At 42.3% G+C, this 23593-nt stretch overlaps 1 protein-coding gene across 1 annotated transcript in view; it reads left to right on the plus strand.

The window, feature by feature from the left end:
* Window positions 1–23593, plus strand: part of SND1 (staphylococcal nuclease and tudor domain containing 1) — a 424177-nt gene that overhangs the window by 10886 nt on the left and 389698 nt on the right. The window contains exon 2 of the mRNA XM_024554944.4: window positions 12612–12761. Coding sequence (XP_024410712.2) covers window positions 12612–12761 — 150 coding nt within the window. The remainder of the gene's footprint in view (window positions 1–12611; window positions 12762–23593) is intronic.

A 23593-nucleotide genomic window follows, 5' to 3' on the forward strand; every position in this document is an offset into this window, starting at 1 on the left:
CGGTTTCATGTACCATTTGAAGCAGGGTTTTTTTTTGTTTGGTTTGGTTTTTTTAATACAGGTGTGATTTTTTTTAATCACACTTTGGGAAACAAAGATGGAACTTGTATCTTGAGGCAAAGCTGAACTGACTTTCTGGGGAGGTTGTGGTTCAAATCATTAGCTTCAGTGATGACTAGATATATGACCTTGGGCAAGTAATTTCACCCCTTCAAGTTCCAGATTTGCCTGTAAATGGACATAATGACATTACTCACCTGTGCAGTTACTGCTGCTGCGTTCAACACTAGTCTAGTACATGCGGTGTTCAGTAACCATTAGCTGGTATTAGGAGTCCAGCAGTTTATCGGCCCCCAAATTAGATGGGGGGTAAAAATGGAACCGCCTGAGGCAAAATGAGAGGAATAAGGACACCTGGCAAGTTTTGTAATGTTTTAAGTTGTTCGATTTAAAGGACTGGCTTTGGTCTTGAGCTTATATTTTTACTTTGTTGGGGGGCTAAAAGGTCCTTTATTTTATAAATAATGTGATGGCATTTGTTTTATTTAATGTCATTGGCAAAAAAAACATGTGGACAACATGCCCGTTCCTATTTCTGATGGGTGGGGGAAACTTTCCCTGGTCTGAAACTTAAGAATCTGGGAACCCCTGGCCGAGCAGAACCGTGTGCACTGGCACATGGGAAACTCCTGTGAACGTCAGGGGTGCCATCCTTTGTACTATTATTTAGGAAGGATTAAACAAATTTAATGTGTCGACAGGTGCACACATGTGAGTACTAGTTTTTATTCATTGCCACAGGTGTGACTAGGTGGACAAAAGCAATAGCAGGCTTTCTTTGATTCCTGCCCCCATCCTCCCAGCAACTCTCTAGGCTCTGGTGCTTTAGGTCCCGCCTGCATTTCATCTTCCTCCTCCAAAGCTCTTATCACTGTCCTCCCCCTCCCCCCCCCAAAAAACAACCCCAATTATTGAAACTTAAAGTTGCTGTATTAGAACAAATTTTTCACTGTAAGTAAAACATTTTCTGTTTTCTTTGCCCCAAGGAGGACTGGTAATCCAGATTTGTTTGGGATTTTCTCATCTTCTTTGCCAATTCCCCAAACCCACAGGAAAGAACAACCATGTGGAACCAGCATACATTGGTGCTTTGCAAGGAACAGCCACAGCCCCTTACCTGGCCGTGGCACCTTTGTTGGGACTGGGTTACTTACATCCTAGCCTGCTCAGGGCTGTTTCAATTTACACCTGTTGTCTTGGCATAATTACAGTAACACCCCCTTTTCACTGTCAGAGTATCCTGCTTTGAGTGACAAAATGTATGTTTAGTGGGCTTAGTAAGAGCAGTTAAGTCTAGGAAAAAAAGTATGGGGTGGCACAGTTCACAGACCAATAAAAACAGGAGGCGGGTGGATCTGTATGTAAGCCTAGCTTGTAGGATGGCCTGGAAGAGGAGGGCCTGGTGGCTGAGAAGAGCACCTTTGATGGAGTGTGGGGAGCCTAGGCTTTATTCCGGGTAAAGCTGTTCATTTGAGGCAGGTAGCTTTGTTTTCTGGTTGGAAAGGGGGACTTGTGAATTTAAATACTGATGGTTTTCTTGGAGAATGGGTTGGAAAAATCAGAGGTGATATTTCCAGATCTGTTTTTGTTTTAAAAATCTTTTCTGGGGAGATGTAGAAAGTGACAGGACTTGACAGAGGCAAAGGAATAAAATGGATGAGACCAAAGGCAGGAGAAATGGGTAAGGACCGGTGGGAATACTCAGATCTTCTTAAAAGAAGCTGTGAGCAACTTGTCCCGTTCAGTGTGTAAGGTGAAGGCAACTTGCTTGAGGTAAATAAGGGTTGCAGGAAGTTTGGGGGAGAGAGGGGAAAAAGAAATAAGGCACCTGAGTTTTTGTTCTAGTGCATGGAATACACTAAAGTGATGCTAGTGAACTTTTAAACCTTATGAATGAATTCCGTTCCAGGAGGGAAATTCCGTTGTATTATAGCCTTGAATACCAAGGGACATTTTTATTTTTGGCAACAACCCCAAACAGTGAATCATGCCAAGTGTAATTTATCTGCTTACCTAATAGGAGTCTCACAGGTCTTCATGAAAAGTGGTGTGTTGTGCTCTTCCTTGTCCTTCCCTCTGTGTGTAAGGGAGAGGAGGCCTAGCGGACCAGGGTCTCTGGAATCCCACTGAGATCTATTATTCTGTGTGCGGTAATTGCTTGTGTTATTGTACTTGGCAGGTGAGCCCTTTCACAGTCCAGAGGCCGGGTGGCTGCTTCTGTTACTTAAAAGCCAAGTTATCTTGTTAAACTCCTCTCCAGTGAGAGCTTTAGAATCTCCTGAGACCTTCTGCAGCCTCTCTGTGGGGCACAGACCCAGCTCGCCTTTAACCCTGCCTGCCCCTGTGTTAGTCATTGTGATTCAAGCTCAAGAATAATAGCTTTCCTACACAGCAAGGCAGTGTAGGGCTGCTATAGTCAGACTGCTTGGTTCCATTAAATTCTTAAGAGGTCCTGTATGGGTGCTCTGAATGAAGGTACCTCTCTTATTCTTGGTTCAGAAGATAATAATGTTCTTTTATCAACAGGAGAAGCTGAAAGCCAATGAAGAGAGAAGACTCTCTACATTGCTTGAGAATCAGATAATCTGAGGAACAGGAACTCCGAAAATTGATTTTTGAAAGTGGTTGATGGTATAGTCGGCTAATTGTAAAGATGCCCCATGTGTCTGAGCCGCCCATCAACTTTCACTTGAAATTTTTATGCTGTATATGTTAAAGTTCATTTATTTTGCTATTTGTTGGAAAGAGTGCCTTCCTGTCCCAGCGATTAAGGGAATCACACAACCGAACGGTATGGTGTACATAGAGCAAGCAGAATACTATGGGTGTTTTAAAAATGGAGGCGCAGCCTCTACTGGACAGTAGTGAAGATACCACAGCAAGTTCCAGATCCTTGCTAACTAGCCTTCTGTTTAACTCCTTGAGGGAGGTGTGCAGGTCTGTTCTGGTGAAGGATAGGGTGACTCTGGTCTGGCAGTTCTTCCTTCAGGACCGTCTCCCTGGGCTTTTAATGGTGAGAATCCTGGTATGGTACCTTAATTTAGCAATAAAGGACTCTGAAATATATGTGGTAGATTTGTGATTTGTACTTCTTTATTTTGACATCTAAAGCTGACTGTCAGCATTTCAAATAGGAAGTCTCCAAACAAGTTTGGAAAATAAAACTAGAAATGTAATGCTTTCCATGGATAGCATAGAATTTAATTATCTCCTCAAGCTCTGCAGTTAGTCCTGCAAAGTAAATACATTAGATGTTCTTTAGAGATGATTCACTCTGCATAGTATTGAGTATTATGCTTAATAACTTAGTTTCAATATTGCTGTAAGTCCAAAAAAAATGCACTGACTTTACAGGAGCAAACCTGAGGGATAGTAAATGGCGCAATCTTCATTTCTCTAGGATATTACAAGATCGCTGGTATACTTTCACTTAGCTGCGTCTGGTACACAGGCCTCCTACTTCCTTTTAATCATTGTATTATGATTTGATATTTTGTGCAGTGTACATTTTGCTCAGGGACATAACGATGGCAGGGCAGCGAGGAAGAGAAATAAGATGATAGCAACTACAGCCATTGTGGGTAGGAATAGCTTTTCTCTCCCCCTCCCTGGGTCAGGACTTGGCTGCACTTCTCTCCTCCTTCTGAGCATTGGAGTTGAGGAGGAGGAAAGAGTCAGATTTAAGGGAGGGGGTGCTGGACAGACAAAGCCTACCGAGTAGCCCCTGCGGTATAGTCTCGGGCTTTCCGCCCTGCCGTGACAACCCCTGCTTCACCTCCATTTTCCCCCAAAGGGAGGAGGAAAAGTCTGCTCGCCATCAGGAATACTTTTTTCTTGGGGTTCCTTGACAGAAGAAGGAAATTCTGTTGTATCAGAGCCTTGAATACCAAGGGCATTTTTATTTTTGGCAACAACCCCAAACAGTGAATCATCATGCCTTGCATATGGTAGTGTTTAATAAATGTTGGTTTGATTTGGGTCATAGAAGCTTTACTTGCTTAATGATTTAGTCTCTGACACCTGCTGTGCTGGCACTTACAAATGGAGATTTTAATTGGGAAAAAGATTCAATCAGTAGGTAACTTCAGATACTGTTCTGACAGACATCAGCTCCCCAGATGCTTGTTTCTACTTGTGGCATATTAGGGTATCAGGATTGGGGGGATTTCAGGTCTAGTCCTTGTTCTGCCTTCAGTACTTTATTTTAAGCAAAAGTTACTTCACTTGTCTTGCTTTTTCATCTGTAAAATCAAAGGGCTCAGATTAAATGATCTGTGTAGCTGCCTTCTCTCTGTAGATGATCCATACAGTCCCCAAGAGAATTAAATTCCCCTATTTCCAAACTGAGGCCCAATTTGTGGTGTAGCCGGCCTGGGGGCAGCCACTTAAGCTTGTCTGTGCTGAGTGTGCTAGTGCGCTCAGAGCAAGTGAAATGGCGTGCTGGGAGGCCGTGGGCTTCCAGTTCATTGTGTTTGAAGGCCGGGCTCTCTGATTTAGGTTTGCTTCTTGCTCTTGCCAGAAAAAGAAAGAAGAAGCTGGCAGTATTGGCGACTCTTCTGGGAAAGACCTCCCAGACCACACAGCTTACGTTCTTTCAGGATTGCTTGCTCTTTGTTTAAATGACTTTAATTTTCAAGAGATGGTTCTTCTTTTGGAAGCAACAGCTCTGGTTGATAGAAAACTGTTTTCCTGCTAGACTTTCTGAAACTTTCTCCAATTTTCTTTTCTTTTTTAATTTCTTTTTAGTTACTCTTGCTTTAATTCCATTTCTTTAGAATTTTTCTGCTTCATTAAAGTGTATGTAATAAAATATTTCCTACCCTATCCACAACAGCTCCTTCCCTGTTCCCTGACAGTATTTTTAGGAGGGGAAAATGCTTTTAGTCCAGGGAAGAGTCTCTCCCTCGCTTGCTTCTTTGTCACTGTTGCCAGCCCCTACACGGGCTGCCTTTCGGTTGTGGCAGTTGCAGGCTTGCAGGTGGCATAGTGGACCTTTCAGCCCAGTGACTTTCCTGGTTCTCTTTTCTGTGCCACATAGGGAGACTTCATTGTACTTGCTGTATTCTTCTCAAAAAACTTACATTGTTTTCAGTCATTTTTACCCTTTAAAAGTTTTGTAGATCGCACTGAAGTTCTGCTTCCTTCCTGTGACTTCTGTCTTGTCATTTCTAGAGGACTTGAAAATTTACAGTACATTCTGTGGTGAATCACCATGCCTGACTTTGGGTTCTGTGTCAGCTGCCTTTAAACATTAAAAAAAACCTTTTTTTTTAAAGATTTTATTTATTTTTTAGATCTAGAGAAGAGAAGTGAGGGGAAAAAAGAGGGAGAGAAACATCGATGTGCAAGAGTAACAGCGATCGGTTGCCTCCTGCAGTTCCCCAATGAGGGACCTGGCCTGCAACCCAGGCATGTACCCTGACCTGGAATCGAACCTGCAGCCCTTCAGTTCCCAGGCCAGCACTCAACCTACTGAGCCACATCAGCTAGGGCCAAAAAATTTTTTTGTTAGTATTGTTTAGCTAAGCATCTAATCTTTTCTGTAAGATATAGAAATCCTCTGTAGGATTGATACACATTTTTATGTCTCCATGCTTTTGTACTTTTGTATTGGACCTTAAAATTCTTTTACATTGAAATAAATTTACATACCATAAAATTCACCCTTTTAAAGTACACAGTTCAGTGATGTATACTGTATTCACATAACTAGCATCACTAATTCCATACCATTTTCGATATGCAAAAGAAAAAGAAAGCCTGTACCCATTAACAGTTACTTCCTGTTTTCCCCTCCCTTCAGTCATTGGGAACCACTAATGTACTTTCTATGTCTATGAACTCGCCTGTTCTGGACATTTCATATAAGTGGAATCATTCAGTATGTGGCTTTTTCTGTCTGGCTTCTTTCATTTAGCATAATGTTTTCAAGGTTCATCCATACTGTAGCATCAATCAGTGCTTCAATTTTTAAGAAATTTCTAAATAATACCATTTTATGGGTAAACCACATTTTATTTATCGCTCGATGGACATTTGGATTGTTTGCACTCTTTTTGGCTATCATGAATAGTTGCAGTAAGCATTTTTATACAAGTTTTTGTGTGCACGTAATGTTTTGTTTTTCTTAGGTGTATGCTCAGGAATGGGATTGCTGGGCGATATGGTTATAACTGTTTTGTTTAACTTTTGAGGGGCTGCCAGACTGCTTTCCAAACTGATTGCATTACCAGCAATGTATGCGGCTTTCGATTTCTCCACATCCTTGCTGATACTTGTTATTGTCTGTCTTACTGATTACAATTATCATAGTGCCTGTGAAGTGTTGTCACAGTGGTTTAGATTTGCATTTCCCTTATGACTAATGATGTCGAGCATTTTTGTGTGCTTAGTGGCCATTTGTATATATTCTTTGATTAAAGGTCTTTTCACGTTCTTTGCTTTTAATTGGGTGGCCTTTATTGTTGGGTTATAATAGTTCTCTCTTCTAGATACTAGACTTTTATACAATACATGCTTTTCTTCAGTGTCCATTGAAGCACAATGTTTTTAATTTTGATGAAGTTCAATTTATACATAAGTTATTTTTTTGGTTGGTTGTGCTTTGTCAGGTGGTATTGTGTCCAAGAAATCATCTCCTAATTCAAGGTGAAGATTTACACCTCCTTTTGCTTCTACAAATTTAATGGTTTAACTCTCACGTTTAGGACTCTTACATCTGATGTCTTCTGTCTCACACCATCTACAATAGTTATTAATCTCATTCTTTTGTACATGGGTACACAGTTTGCAGTTTTGTTGGAAGGATTATACCTTCCTCATGAAATTATCTTGGTACCCTTGTTGAAATTCAACTGACTAAATATATGAGTTTGTTTTGGGCTTTTTGGGGATAACATTTTAGTGTTCATTAGGTGGCTGTCTTCATTCTTTATATTGGGTCTTCATTCTTTATGTAATATGAATATTGCTAAGATCTACCTGTTATTAGCCCTGCCAGTCCTTGTAGAGAGAATAAGGTGCTCAGTTAATCAGATTCCATTCTCAGGCTGGGATGATTTTTGCTCTTGGGCTGTGAAAAACATACTGGCTTTTTTGGACATGCTAATGGATTTCTATACCATCACTCTGTTTGTCTGAAGTATAGTGTGGCTAGGTTTTTGTTTAGGAATTATTCTATCTTCTGGTGTCTGTGGTCTGGAGGGTTAAGAGTTAAATGTACCAAATTGTTCATCAGGATCTAGTGAAGATCTATCTGGTGTTCATGTTGCTGGGCAACATTTTAGTGGCTGCCCATGAAGTGTTGCACTGTAGGTAAATCTCCTAGTAAGTCTGTAAGTGGGTTTGAACAGTTTGAGCCCCCATTTTCCTTCTCAGCTGGCTTATTTCAGCCTTTGTCACCACCCGACTTGTGCCCTGAAGCCAGGTCCTCCGAATCATGCTGCGTTCCTCTGCAACCTTTATTGGCAGAGCTGAGAAATGTCTAATCCATAACCTCAATCAAACTGACTCCTTGTGACAGCTATTTTCACAAACCCCTGCTGTATGAGGTAGGGCTAAAATCGTTTTTCTAGAATGTCATTTTATTAATGTAATTGGATAAAGCAGTTACCATATGACTTGCTTTCTATGCCCTATAAATTAGCAGCTAAGGATAATTACCGCATGAATTGCAACATGAATCAGTACAGCTTTGGCAGAACAATTACCTGTGACAGTTTCCTCTCAATCTTAATATTCTTCTGAAATTAAAATTCTGATGAACAAATGATATGTTGTTCTTATCTCATTGTTTGTCTGCTTCCTCCCCCCACTAGAATGTCAGCTCTCCAAGAACAGACATTTTTGTCTGTTTTATCTCACTGAAGTATATACCATTTGTCAGGAACAATGCCTGGCACATAGTAGGAACTCATTAAATTTCCATTTAATTAATTAATGATAAATGAATCAATCAATGAATAAAACTATAATCAGTTTAGATGCCGGCTCTTTCACAGAGGAAAAATGACTTCTTTTGATGCCATGGGAGACAAAAATTAAGTTTGATATATAGACCCCTGTTTTTTTTTTTCCATAGTTTGCTTCAAGACATTTTAAGTATTTTTTCCCCTAGGAGCTATTTTTCCTTGGCTTTATTTGGGGGGGAACGTTAGATAAGAGAAGGTCATTGGACGAGTGAGGCAGGTGGAGGGAGTTTAATAATACTTGGAAGATGAAATGGAGATAGTTCAAAGCAAACTATACCTCCTTTCTGCTACTTTAGTTCCTGTAAATACTAGGAAGGAAACTAGTTCTTCCCTTATAGACAGGTCTCTCTTCTGTAATGGTCTGTGGACAAGAGTTTCTTCCTGAGTCTCTGTCAAGGCTATGGCCAAATGAGGGGAAGGGAGTTTAGGAGTAAAGATTACATGTGTCAGTTCTTTCGTTCTGCAGGAATAAGGAATAGCCACGTCTACCACATGAGTATCTGATCTTGTTGCTTAGGAAGTTGAATTGGTGAGTGCTGCTTGATTATATATATGTAATAGTATAAAAGGTATAGAGCAGCCTATAAAGTAAAAGTCATCTCTCTCCAGTATTGATTCAAGCACTTACTATTGTCTAAATGACATCATTTGGTGCAATAATGTACAGGGGTTCTGATAGCAGTTTTTAGAATAGCGTTCTGGGAGAGGGGTGGGTGTACAAAGGAAGCTTTGTAAAATTCCTGTGCACAATTATTTGCCAAAGGCCTTAATGGGGGCAGGATAATAGTTACAGACTCATTGTTCCCCAGGGACCTAGTGTACCAGCTAGAGGCATTGGAGGTAATAACTTTCCTGATATTTAGGGGAGAAAGGGGGCTCTTCTCATCAGTCATTCTGTTCTTGAGATTTTCAGTGGCCTTCGTCAGACTTAGGAAATAAGGATTCTTTCCTAGCTTGGGTCAGTGCTCATTTATCAGAGTTTACCTTGATTAGCCAAGGTACATTTTCTTGTAAAAGGGCCTTAGCTGTTCCAGCTGGGCTTACCAAGAGCTACTGGCTTTCCTGGGAGCGCTTTATTATTTTTTGTGAAAACTTGATAAAACTGAGGAGCAGGCAGTGGAAACAGATACTCTGATTTTGCTGCTGTGTGTAGCTGGGCTCTCCTTGGCCATTTTGGAATTTTTGCATGGATGAATTCAAGTGCAGGTATTCTAAAATGTGCTACTGTTGTTCCTTCCACTTGTGAAGAATTAACTATAAATGAATCAGATCCAAGGTCTTTTCCTTTTCTTCCCTTTGGTCTTTCTCATTTCGGGAACATGAAACATCCTCTGCTTTAGTATACCTGTTCTTCCCTGGCTTCACTTTGTTTGAGGGCTTGTCTTTTTAGAATGTCAGTTCCATGGGCTGACTTCAGAGCATGGCTTCTCAGGAAAGGCTCTAGCAAGGCAGTGTGGTTGGCAGCTGTGGACTTTAATTGCGGGTCATACTTGATCAGAAAGGCTAAAAATGAAGAGCGTGACTGGTAAGGAGACAGTCTTTCATTGTGTGTGTCATGGTGTAGCCAGGGGGGAGCCATGAAGACCAAGGTCTATGTCTTTTCTAATGGGGATACTTAGATATTGATTAGAGCACTATTTATTTATTTAAAAAATGATTTTATTTATTTAATTTTAGAGAGAGGGGAAGGGAGGGAGACAGAGAGAGAGAAACATTGATGTGCGAGAAAGACATTGATCGGTTGCCTCTCACGTGCTCCCAACTGGGGACCTGGCCCACACCCAGGCATGTGCCCTACCGGGAATTGAACCAGCAACATTTTGGTTCACAGGCAGGTGCTCAATCCACTGAGCCACACCAGCCAGGGCTAGAGCACTATATTTTTAAAAGTTGGGATATGTGTATTTGTTGGACAGAATTTCTGTAACAAGGGAGTAGAATGGATAGATGAATTGCTGCGTAGTCATACAATGGATAAATGGTATAGTGTGGGAGAGCTTTGCCCGCAGAGCCCCCCCGACCCCTGCCGATGAGAATAAGTCTACCAAGACATGATCTGCAGGAAAGGTGGCTGAACTCTCAAAAGAGAAGGGCCAGGAACCTTTTCCTCAGTGGGCTTTTATTGGGTTCAGTTTGCACAGGAATACAGGTAAAGCTCATCAGTCATTGTCAGGCAATAAGTATCAAACAATAGATAACATACAGAGAACTATGAGGGCTTTTTCTGAGTCAGGGTCAGTTCGCTAAAGGGCTATAAAACTTTGGGAAACAAACTCATTTCATGCTTGGACCCTTATCAGAAAACTGAGGACATTCTTAGCAAAGCAGGTTTCACAGGATTTTAAGTATTCTTTCTTAGGCCTGATTGCCCTGGGGGATCCACCCTTTCCAGCACAGGACTACACCGCCCACTATCATTGTTTCAGGCTTAAGTCAGGCAGGGGAAGTAAGGTAGCCAAGAGATTAGGAGACTTCTCACAGACAGAATGAGGACTCAGGCCGTGTCAAAAGCTGAGGAGTTAGGGTCTATCACCCCCTTTTTCTATAGCCCCCCCAAGTCCTTCCCTGAGGGCCCCTTCGTGACTGTGTCTGTCTTAGGTCGTCCCTCCCTGGAGGAATCTTACCCATCATTGGCCAACCAGTCATCCGCCCGGGGCCAAGCAGGTTGAAGTAAAAGTGGTCAGAGGCGGCACCCCTGCCAGGGAGATAAGCTTTGTCTCCTTAGTGGCTTATGGTCCCCAGGTCTCTCACTCAGCCTTAGCCATGAAGGGTTATAGCTTCTGAAACCAGGCAGGGAGGTTCCCAACACTATAGAGCTGTGAAAGTGAATGAGTTAGTGTTTCACATCACCATGAATGAGTTTCATCAAAAAAACAAAAACAGTGAGCAAAAGAAGCAAGTTACTTATGGGTACGTGCACTAGACACAATTGATATAGGGTTCAGAAATATGTAAAATGAAACCATATTGCTTAGAGATGTGTATTTAGATGGTACAATTGTACCTAAAAGCAAGGAAACGATTATCATAATGGTAGGGTAACGGGTTGGGAGAAGGAAGAGGCTATGAGTAGAGAGGGGAATGGGGGGAATCCAAGGTTCTTCCAGTTCTTAACTTGGGTGGTGGTTACTCAGTTATGTGTTTATCTTATTGTTAACATGTACATTTATGTTTTGATATTAATATTTATATTAGTATTTCACAACTTAAACGTTAGTTAAGGTGGAGGGGTGAAGGAGAGCTGTCAGCTAAGCAGATGTGTATAGGGGAGGCTTCCCTTTGTACTCCTTCCTTTCCTCCTTTGATTTGGCTTCCTTTCCAGGGACTGTTCCTTTATAGAGAACTCCATGCGCTTGTCTACTGCGAGCTCTACGTTGGCAGAACTCTCCAATCTTCTATCTGTGACTTTTTCAGCAGCTTTTCTTACTTTGACGCTTGGAAATGAGGGTCTTTCAGATCTAGCGAAGCCAGTGCCTGAGCCCACTTGTTTATTAAATTATGCCTCACTGAGCAAAGACTACTTGGATAGCTTGGGTACTGTTTGTCATTTTTTCTTTACACCTTTTCTTCTCTTCTCCCATTTGAAATCCCCCTTTTTTCTACCCTGCAAATATTTAAAAGTTAAATACCAGTGAGCTTCAGAGCTCTTTTCACAGTTGCCAGGGGGTCCCATGCCTGGTGCCTTTGATTAGAGAGCTGAAAGGTGCCGCAGTGCTCAGGAACCTAGGTGCTTAGATTCTTCTGTTTCGGTCATCTGGAATGTGGATTTTCTAGTACTACTTTTGGATTTCTCTTTTAGCCTAGATATGAGCGCTGTGTACAGTGGAAGCGTTGAGTCCTGCTCTCACCCAGCTTCTTCCAGATGGTGTGTAGGGGCTTCTTCCTCCAGTGTCCTCTTTCCTCAGGCCTTCCATTGCTTGCTTGTGCCCTTGAATGGAATGTATGGATGGAGACATTAACTTCCTAATAATTGAAAAGAACACAGGTGGCCACGGTGCTTGTGGGGATGAAATTACAAAGGTCATTAACCTCCCTGTCTCATGTACCTCTTCACCCCAGTCTATTTTATGACTTTTCTATCATTTGTATAATTCCTACTTCTATTTTTAGGTCAAATAATTTCAGACTCCAGCCCAAGTTTTTATGTGGGTGTTTATTTTATAAAATTAAAAATAATCTCATTCATTTGCTCACTCAACAAATATTTGAGTGCCTTCAAGGTGCCAAGTACCATTCTACATATTGGGACAGTATTGATACATACATATATCAATACTGCCCTGTGTGTGTGTGTGTGTGTGTGTGTATTTTAAATGATTTTATTTATTTTTTAGAGAAGGGGAGGGAGGGAGAAAGGGAGAGAAACAACGATGTGTGAGAGATCAGTTGCCTCTGACGTGCCCCCAGCGGGGACCTGACCCACAACCCAGGCATGTACCCTGACCGGGAAACAAACCGATGACCTTTAGGTTCACAAGCCGATGCTCAACCCACTGAACCACACCAGACAGGGCTGAAAATATTAGGTGCTGTTACCTCTAGACTGCTAAATTTTCTGTTTTTTTCTCTCCCCACACTCAGGTCCTGTCAGGGTGTGCCATCATTGTCCGAGGGCAGCCTCGTGGTGGGCCTCCTCCTGAGAGGCAGATCAACCTTAGCAACATTCGAGCTGGAAACCTGGCCCGCCGGGCGGCTGCAACACAGCCAGATGCAAAAGACACGCCTGATGAGGTAGGATCTTCCTGAGGCTGTGGACCCAGGTGATAGCCCTATCTTCTTGACTGATGTGAGAAGATCAAGCTATCACTAGATCTGTCTTTTCTGTATATTTTGAGTGGTTTTATATCAAAGAACTGATGACCCTAGATAAACCCACAGTGTCTTGCATTGGTTTATATACATTCACTGCCCTTGGCAGTAACCCCAGTCTTGGGGCTTTTTCTCATACCCTTTCCCTTTAGGTTGTAGAGCCTTTCCAGGTTTGCCAGTCTTTCACTCCTCCACCTCTTGGAATCGGTTAGATTCTAACTGTTAGAACATTTCCTAGGTAGTCTGGGCTGTTTGAGGTTGGCATTGCTTTTGGCAGACCTCTTACATTAATATGTGTTTGAAATCTTCATTCACATTCAAAATTCGGAAGGGTATTCAGTGAAAAGTCAAGTTCTGCTGCCCAAGGACTACTGATGTTACTAGTTTTGTGTCTCTCTCCATAGACATTTATCACTTGCGCAAGCACTCTCATTTTTCTGAACGGTAGCATACTATAAATGCTAGGCCTGTGCTTCATTACACATTCTTAATCTGGGATCCTTATGTCCCTAAAGGCTCTGGAACTCCATGATGTTTGCAAAATTTTGTGTAGACATGTATTTTTAAGGAAGAGAGCTTCTGTCAGTTTCTCAAGTCAACTTGTGGCTCAGTGCTAGTCAAGAACCATTGTATTATGGTGATTTGAGAAATTCCTGAGCATTTGCTCCACCATCCCCTCCTTGTCCCTTGTCCCCCAACCTCTAATGCTTAGTTACCTATCCTTCCTTGTAGGCTGCCTTGGACTCCTTCAGGTCTTGCCTCTCCAGGCAGCTGCTGTGAGTCCTAATTTAGTTAGGATTCACAGGCATTGTTTAGTTATCTTGGTTCCTATACTTTGAAACATGAGCTGCTCTTGTCTTTCCTTTGGTTGTGCTTTGGCTGTCTGATGCGGACACTGGCAGCAGTGCCCGCGACTGAGACGAGACAAATTCACACGGACTACCGAGTCCTATGGAGGAAAACGGACTGCACGGCCACTCTCTCAAGAGGAGAGTGCCCAGACCCTTGCCTTGGCAGGCTTTTATTGGCTTAATTTGCATAGGAATACAGGGCAATATGGGAAGCCCATCAGTCAATGTCAGGCAGTAATAATCAAATAGATAACATTCAAAGAACTCTGAGGGCTTATTTTGAGTCAGGGTCAGATAGCTAAAGGACCATAAAACTTTGGGGAAACAAACTCATTTCATGCTTGGACCCTTATCAGAAAACTGAGGACATTCTTAGCAAAGCAGGTTTCACAGGATTTTATGCATTCTTTCTCAGGCCTGATTGCCCCCGGGGAACCTGCCCTTTCCAGCACAGGGCTACTCCCACCCCCAGCATTGTTTCAGGCTTAAGTCAGGCAAGGGAATTAAGGCAGCCAAGAGATTAGGAGACTTCTCACAGACAGAATGAGTACTCAGGCCATGTCAAAGCCAAGGGACAAGGGTCCATCACTCCCTTTCTCCATATGGACTTGGGGTCCATAGTCCCCCCCCTAGTCCTTCCCTGAGGGCCCCTTTGTGACCATGTCTGTCTTAGGTCATCCCTCCCTGAGGAATCTTACCTGTCATTGGCTAACCAGTCATGCACTGGAGGCCAGGAAGGGTTAAGTAAAGTGTGTGGGAAGGTGCTCCTGCCAGGGAGATAAGCGTTGTCTCTTTAGTGGCTTATGGTGCCAAGGTCTCTCAGTCAGCCTTAGCCATGGGGGGTTACAGCTTCTTAAACCAGGCAGGGTGGTTCCCAACAGCTGTCAAAATTGAAATTTCTGGATTCTAATTATTTGTCATTTGCCCCAACTTTATGATGTTGGAGACGTTGACACCTCAGCTTTCCTCTGCTATTCCCTGACATACAATTGAAGAATAAAAAACAGCTCATGGAGATCTTTTATTTAGGGAAAATGTTTAGTTTTTTCCCATCTATAATAACGGGTATTTTGTTTGAATTAAGAAGATAGTGAAGCAATGCAAGGAAAAAAAAGAGGAAATCATTCCAAATTCTTCTTTGAATAGCAATCAGATTCTTGGGATAATGACATTTAAATAGATCAAAATCAGGTCTTTCTCATTGGTCCTCTCTCAGCACAAGTTCTTGAGAATAATAATAGTGAAATGATTAGCACATGCTTACAAAAACTTAGTTGTTAGCTGTGGTTGTTACTAGTTTTATTTGTTATCTTCTGCTGTTACATATACTCCTAGTACTGTTAGATCAAGCACTGAAGAGTAAATATCTCAGCATCTCTAACTTTTGGGTGCAAAGTGCTTTTCTTGACCAACACTTTGAATAGTTCTTTTCCTTTTGGTTGTATGTTGTATAACAACTTGACTGCCTCTGAGAGAAGTGTGTTGGCCCTAGCTGGCTAGAGCTGATTACGTTCCTCTCAGAAGGAAGAAGCAGTGTAGCCTCTAGGAAAAAATGGTTTTAATTTCTTGTTTTGTGGGTGAAAATCTATGGCAGAGAAATGCAACACCAGTTGGAGCTTATTCTAAATATTTTAACTGTATCCTGTGTAACAGTACAATGAAATCTTATCAGAACCATCCCAGGTGAAAGAATATCACATAATCTGATCCCAGGTCTCATTTTAGTTTTATGTATTTATACAGTTTAGTGCTTTTTATTTCTTTTAGAGCAGTTCATCATCACTGAGTTACCCCTAGTAACTCTTCAAAGGTCTCTGACTGGAAGTGTTTGATAGCTCTAGATTTTACCCTTTCTTAGCTATAGTCACTATTTCTCCATTCTAATAATCCAGTGTCCACTCATCCTGCTGTGATCTGGTTTCCTCCTCAAGCATGCCCTTGAAGCTTCTATGGCTCAAGTAAGCAGAGACAGCCAACTGGTAACTCAAGTCAGAAACCTGATTTCCCTTGCTCTTGTTTCATCCATCCCCACCCCCCAACATCCAGGCCTTTATCAAGACCTAAACATTCTTCCCCCTCAAAACCTCTTCTCCAACCTTGAAACTTCATTACTACTCCTGTTGTTCTTTGTTCAACTACGATCATGTGCTTGGAATATTTTTTTTCATTTTTAAATTATTTAAATTTTTCAATTATAGTTGACATACGTTCTTATATTAGTTTCAGGTATACACCCCAGTGATTAGGCATTAATTAGGTAACTTAACTAAATGATCATCCCAATAAATCTTGCACCCATCTGACACCACACATAGTTATGAGAATATTATTGGCAGTATTCCCTGTGCTGTACTGTACATCCCCGTGACTGTTCTGCAGCAACCAATCTGTACTTCTTAATCCCTTGATTCTTTTTACCCATTTCCCCAACCTTCCTTCCATTTGTTTCTGTACTGCTTGTTTGTTTGTTTTGTTTTTTAGATTCAATTGTTGTTAGACATGTATTTATTGGTATTATAGTGTTCATATTTTTTATCTTTTTTTTCCTTAAAGAAGACTGTAATGTTTCATATAATACTAGTTTGGTGAGGTTGATCAACTTTATCTTTTTCTTCTCTGGAAAGCTCTTTATCTGTCCTTTCATTGTAAATGATAGCTTTGCTGTGTATATCTTGGTTGTAGGTCCTTGATTTTCATCACTTTGAATATTTCTTGCCCATCTCTTTTGGCCTACAAAGTTTCTGTTGAAAAATTAGCTGACAGTCTTGAGCTCCCTTGTAGGTGCTCAACTGCTTTTGTCTTGGTACTTTTAAGATTCTCCCTTTGTCTGTAACCATTTGCATTTTATTTATTTTAAAAAGATTTGAAAGAGAGGGAGAGAAACATTGATGTGTGAGAGAGACATCCATCAGTTGCCTCTCGCACACCCCTCAACCGGGGGGACGTGGCCTGCAACCCAGGCATGTGCCCTGACTGGGAATCAAACCAGTGCCTTTGGTTTGACACTCAGTCCACTGAGCCACACCAGCCAGAGCTAACCTTTTGTATTTTAATTATGATGTGTCATGGTGTGGGCTTCTTTGGGTTCATCTTGTTTTGGCACTCTGCCCTTCCTGGACTTGCATACCTATTTCTTAGGGAAGTTTCCTGTTGTTATTTTTTCAAATAGGTTTTCAGTTTCTTGCTTTCTCTCTTCTACTTCTGGCACCCCCATGATGCGAATGTTGGTACGCTTGAAGTTGTCCCAGAGGCTCCTTACACCATCCTTGCTTTTTTGGATTCTTATTTTCTTCCTGCTCTGATTGGGTGTCTTTTGCTTTCTTATGTTCAAAATTGCTGATTTGATTCTTGGCTTCATCTACTCTCCTGTTGATTGCTGTAAATTATCCTTCATTTTAATTATTGTATTCTTAATATCTGGCTGGATCTTTTTTTATGCTTTTGAGGTTCTCATTAAGTTCGTTGAGCATCCTTATAACTGGTGTTTTGAACTCTGCATTTAGTAGATTGCTTGTCTCCATTTTGTTTAGCTTTTTTTTTTTTTTAACTGGAGTTTTGTTGTGTTCTTTTGTTTAAGACATGTTTCTTTGTCTCATTTTGGCAGCCTCCCTGTGTTTGTTTCTGTGTATTAGGTAGAGCTGCTTTGTCATGTGGGCTTGACAAGAGTGGCCCAATGTAGAATAGTAGGTGTTCTGTAGGGTCCAGTGGCACAGCCTTCACTATCACCCAAGCTGGGCACTCAAGGTATGCCCCCTTTGTGGGCTGTGTACACCCTCTTATTGTAGTTAAGTCGTGATTGCTGTCAGCCTGTCAACAGGAGGGATTTACCCCTAGGCGGATCAGCTGCAGTACTAGTTGCATCCATTGACCACCATCCTCAGACCACTGTGGAGGATCAGCTGTGCAGAGGCCCACCCCACAGAGCAGAATTTACTTCGTTGGGGCTCTGGTGCCTGCTGAGTCTGTCCCTTGAGTGTGATGTTCGTGGAGATGGTTGGGTGGTGATGTTTCTACTTGGTCTGAAGCTGCCCTCTGGGTATGCTGGCTCTGGTGCCTCCCAGGTGCAGGCCAAGGTCAGACGCCCCTTGTGTTCTGCCTGAGGCCACCCGGCATAAGCTACAAAGCAATCTGCGGATGGCTGCCACTTGTGCTGGGTTTGGAGGTACCCAGGCGAGTCCAAGTAGTGAACAAAGGCCAGCTGCTACTAAGTGTTGGTCTGGGGGCCACTTAGCAAGAGGTACAGGGCATGCTGAAGCCAGATGCTCCTTGTTTGAGAGAATTTAGGAAAATCTGAAGCTTGAGCCAAGACAGGCCATTCATATGGAGATGCCACTGGACCTGAACAATGAATGGGTGAGTGGGGTCTTGGAATCACAGGAGTGGGGTTGGGGCACATAGTGATAGATGTCAAATATGGAGCCTGCCTTCCAGCTCTGTTGGGGAAGGGCTTAACAAAGGAACAGTGGCCTCTGCCAGCATTTCTCTCTGGGCTAAAGCTGCCCCCCAAGCTCTCACTCTGGTGTTGGACAATTCAATTCAGTTCCTCCCTGTATGTTTCCCTGTTGCCCCAGGGCTGGAGCTCAGAGGAAGTGAATCAAAGTAAGTCTGAGCATGGGCCTTTTAGAAGAACACTGTCTCCCTCAGCCTCAGTCCCTTCTGGTTTTTACAGCCAGAATTTACAGGGACTTCTCTTTCTGGCACTGGAACCCAGGGCTGGGCAGCCTGGTGTGGGGCTGGGACCACTTGCTCCTCAGGGGTGACCTCTGCAGCTGAGACATCCCTCCCAATTTTTATCTGCCACTTGTAGGTGTGGGTCCAGCCTGTTCTGTGTCTCTGCCCTTCCTACCACTGTCCATGTGGCTTCTTTAATTCCCTAGTTGTAGGACTTCAATTCAGCCAGATTTCAGACAGTTATGAATGATGGTTGTTCTATAGTTTAGTTGTAATTCTGATGTGGTTTGTGGTTGTGGGAGGAAGTGAATATGGCATTTACCTGTGTAGCCATCTTAAGTAAAAGTCCTGGAATATTGAAATAATAGTCTCTTTGCCTTTATTCTCCTTCTGGTCTTTTCTTTATGTGCTCCCAGATCTTTTTTAACATACTTTTGTTTATTTTCTTGCTCAGTGTCGTTCCTAGACTTCAGTGATTTCCCATTACCTCTGTTACAAATCTAAATGACTTACTTAGCCTGGGGTTCAGGGCTATTTGTGGTTTGACTTTTAGTCTCTTGCTGACCCCACCTGCGGATGCTAAGTTCCAGCCATGCTGAAAATATTAAGAGCCACTTAAGTCTTACCTGCTTGTGCCTTGGCTCATGCTGCTCCGTCCATCAGGAGCTGCTTCTCCATCTGTGTCTTGGTGAACACCTACTATCTCTGAAGATTGAGCCTCCTGAGAAGTCACTCTTGACATCTTCTTTCATCATTCCACTTTTGTGCAGTCATAGCATTCATAGTATTTCTTTCCATGTTTATATGTCTTGCTCTACATAGGGTCCTTGAGGGAAGGGGCATTATCTCCCATCACATGCCTGGTCAATGCCTGATGTGAAACAGGTGTACAGTAAATACACATAATACACATAATTTACGTGAATAGTAAGGAAAAGAACCTGAGTCTGTCTTGTCGGAGAATCAGCAGATTGTGCACGGTGGTTCTGCCCTTTGTCTCTGACTTTCCATTGTTTTAGTACATGCTGTCTAATGGTTCCACATTCAGATAGAGTCAAGGACATTATTGCTCATTGGCTTCTCTTTGTTTCACTACCCCAACTATCATTCGATTATTGTCTACTTTCCCCTGTGATGTCTTTTTCAAAGAAATTCAGCTTTCTCTTAAGTCCCGTGGAAATAAAAGCAGCTCCACATCGTGCCCCCAGCCTTCACTGCCCTGTTGCAGCTTAACCTCCAGTGTTGCCTAGCTACTCTAGGCAGCCTAGATGCTGCATTGCTGGGCACTGTGGGAATTATATATTTATTTCCCACAGATTTATCGAGCTCCTCTTATGTGCGAAGCTCTGTTGATTTAATGAGAAATACAGAAGTGAATGTCATAGTCCTATGTCAGTAGAGCTTTTGAGAATTGAGTTGGTGGGGTGGTTGAGGCAGAGAGGGATTAGTTATATATATAGGTGGTGCAGTGGGGTGATTAGAAGAGAAGGAGGGAAAAGAAGTGTTAAGCATTGGGCCAGGTTCAAAAGTAGACAGTTTTGAGGTTTTAAATTACTGTGGGATTTAATCTGGTGTCAGTAGTTCAGGAGTCTGTTTGGTCCAAAGAAAAAAATGGAATTAAAAATTCCATTTCATCATCATAGACATTAGAACCTGGCTTGGGTCTAGGAGTGGAGAGCAAGCTGCTGGATCATCTACTGTTTGGCATTATAAAGGGAAGAGGGAATTTTGAGTTCCAGCTAATTTGCTTCTTAGATGGAGCTATGGGACATCATTTGAACAGACCACAATTATTGTTCCTATTAGGCCCTGCTGGACCTTACTTGATGAATGCTTTGAGCAGGTTTCCCTGAACTTGTCTGTTGGAGTTGTTCTGGGAGGCTGTGTTGGGATAGCCTTCTCCACCAGGTAGCCTTCTGCTGGCTGTCATCTGTGTGGACACTTGTACTGAGATTCTTCCCTGGAGAGCTTTGTTGCTCTTGTGAGGAGTGAGTTGGTTAGTTGCTTTCCTGATTCTCCCAGTTAATGTCATGTCTGGTTAATGTCATGTCCAGTTAATGAATTTGCCCAACTTGAGAAGGCAAAATCTTTAAAAAGGGAAGATTTTAAAAATGAGATTATTTTTTCTTAGAGGATTAGGTATATGTCATTTTCAAGACCTCCAGTGTGACTTTCTCCTGTAGCCCAGTGACCGACCAGCTGTAAATGCAAGGCCCTTAGAGAAGGGTGCTCCTTCAGCAAGCTTTAAAAGCTTTCAGTAATTCTGCCCAGTTGGTAGATATTGGAGGTTTCCCTACAGGGGCTAGACATTTCCTTGTGCAATGACCCTTGATAAATGAATTTTTATCAAAGTCTTGGACCCTTTTAGGAGTACATTTTTTTTTTTTTTTTAAGTCCATTTGGTAGGAATGAACTTTTTTTAAAAAAGAATTTATTTATTTTTTGAGAGGGAGAAGGGAGAGAGAAAGAGAGGGAGAGAAACGTGGACATGAGAGAGAAACATCAGTCAGTTGCCTCTCGTACATGCTCCACTGGGGACCAAGCCTGCAACCCAGGCATGTGCCGTGACCTTTGGCTTTGCAGAATGACAGCCAACCAACTAAGCCATGTGGATCAGGGCTAGGAGTACTCGTCTGATCAGAGCTTTTCCAAGTGTTGAGGAATTCAGTGAGTTACTGAATATATGGCACTCAGAATTAAATCCTAAGTATTAAATCTACAAGCCCTGTCCAGAAAGTATCCACCCACATAGTATGAAAAATAGGGACATTTATTGAAGAAGATACAAGATACAAGACACATTATACATAGGACAATGATGCCTCAGTCCCCTTCAAAGTAGATGTGTTGGGCCCTTACAGTTCTCCCGGTCTCTTCCACTGTTCAAAACACTCTGCAAAATCCTTTGTTGTAATTGCCATCAGCTGCCCCATTATATTTTCCTGAATCTCACGACGGTCTGAAATCTCTTCCCTTTCAAAGGTGATTTTAGTTTTGGGAAAAGCCAGAAGTTCTAGGGCACCAAAAATGGGCCATAGGGGGGCTGAGCTACCTGGGTGATTTGATGACTTCACCAAAAGGCTCTGCATGAGACGTGATGCATGAGTGTTGTGATGAAGCTGCCAATCACCAGTTGCCCATTGCTGTGGCCATTTTCTTCATATTGCATCTCTCAACCAACGAAGAATATTGAGGTAGTACTCCTTATTGTTTGGCCTGGAGGGGTATACTCATAATGGATAACACCTTCCCAATCAAAAAACGCAGTTAACGTGGTCTTGATATTGCTCGGACTTTGCCATGCCTTCTTAGGGCATGGAGAACCAGGCAACTTACATTGGTAGAACTGGGCCTTTATTTCCAGATTGTAGCTGTAGGCCCACCATTCATCTCCGGTTATTACCTTCTTGAGGAAATGTGGTTCATCAGTAGTGGTTTGAATGAAATCACTAGCAATTGTAGCACAATGTTCCTTCTGCTCTGGTAGCAGAAGCCGAGGAACAAATTTTGCCACGACACATTTCATGCCAAGATCCTGTGTCAAACTCTTGGACACAGTGATTTTTGGAGTCCCTGGATCAGCTTCTAGTTCTCACACTGTCAGTTGCCGATCTTTGTTGATTGTAGCTACTTGTGCATTCAGCATTCTCAGGTGTTCTGCTTGTTGCAGGCCTTCCAGCATGTGGATCACTTTCAACATATTTTTGACCATCTTTGAAGTGTTTGTGCCACACTTTTATTTGCGCTGCATTTACTGCATCATCCCCAAAAGCTTTCTGAATCCTCTGAATAGTGTCCATGGAGGAGTGTTCAAACTTAATGCAAAATTTGATGCAGATTTGTTGCTGTACTTGCTCAGTCATTTTGAATGCCATGGCCACACAGTACACATGCTCACTCAGTGGTGTCTACCACCTCCACTGACTAGTGCAATAAAGTCATCAGTTATTGTTCACACATGTGCATTCCAGTCCACTCTCCTGGGCTGCCAGGTTACATCGATATCACACAAACTGTTCTCATTATATTAACAATAGCTGGAGTTCTCCTGGACAGACCTTGTATAGTTGCAGCTGTTTTTAGAGCTAAGTGGATCACTAAGTTAATGAAAACGGCAGGAGCCTTTGTTACTTGATTCAGTAGTGTTTCGGTGATTGGGTGATAATTAGGCTCATTTATCAGTCATCAGACTCTGGTTACAGGTATCAATTCTCATTTTTAGGAGTGGGACAAGAAGTACAAATGGGCTGTAAAATACTGTGAGTTCTATATTGCCATTGAGTGATTGGCCCTTTTGCTTGTTGGTCCTTTGAGGAGAGAGCATTAGATGATTGAGTGTAAGCTTTTGTGTCTTTGATAGCACTTTCTCTGGATCAGCTCTTTCTAGAACCATCCACATTGGGTTTTATATAACAGGACTGGTTTTCCGAATACCAGCCCAACCGGTTGCTTCTGGTTTCTGGGAAGTCATAGGGATATTTTTCTTTTAGAAAATCTCGTTGGATAAACTCTTGGACTGATTCTCATAGGGTGAAAAGATCAGCAGAGGGTTCCTTTTAAGGCCACACATGTACTGTTGTTTCTCTACTGTGTGTGGCCCGAGTTCTGTGTCCCCATGAGGTTGTTATAGACATTGTGTGCCTGTCACATACCCCTCTTCTTTTTTATACTTTGCACTTTTTTTGCAAATGAACTTCTGCTGATCATATACTCCTTGAACTCTTACTCCTTCCTTCCTCATTTCTGTTCTAGGGAACTTGGGGCACTGAACTAGATCTAGACTGTAAATTCAAGTGCCTGTGACTGCTGACTGACAGGGCTTCTTCAGAGGAGACATCTCCCTTTGTCTTTACCATCGTAGAAGTGATGGGTTGGGGATGAGGCAAAACCACTCCTTTGCACAGTATCTTTCGATCATGGAGACTCTAATTCCCTTTGTGTAGCTGTGTGGCTTACTCCTTGTGTCAGTGCCTTTAACGGATAACTCTCTGTCATTGTGAAGTTGACCAGGACCTGTTCTTGGTGTCTTCCCAGAGATCCTGGGACCTTTATAGGGTCCCACTGGTACAGCTTCAGAGTAGAGCAGTAGAGGAAGAGGAGACATTTTGGGGAGAATAGCTCTTGCCATTCTCAACTCTGTTGGCTGTTCTTGAAAAAGGTGGAGGGAATGATGTATGCAAGGCTCTTACTTGAGTAGAGGACTCATTCTAGTAGTTCTAGAACCTTATGCCT

Source organism: Desmodus rotundus, chromosome 6 (assembly GCF_022682495.2).
Source record: "Desmodus rotundus isolate HL8 chromosome 6, HLdesRot8A.1, whole genome shotgun sequence".
Classification (NCBI taxonomy): Eukaryota; Metazoa; Chordata; class Mammalia; order Chiroptera; family Phyllostomidae; genus Desmodus; species Desmodus rotundus.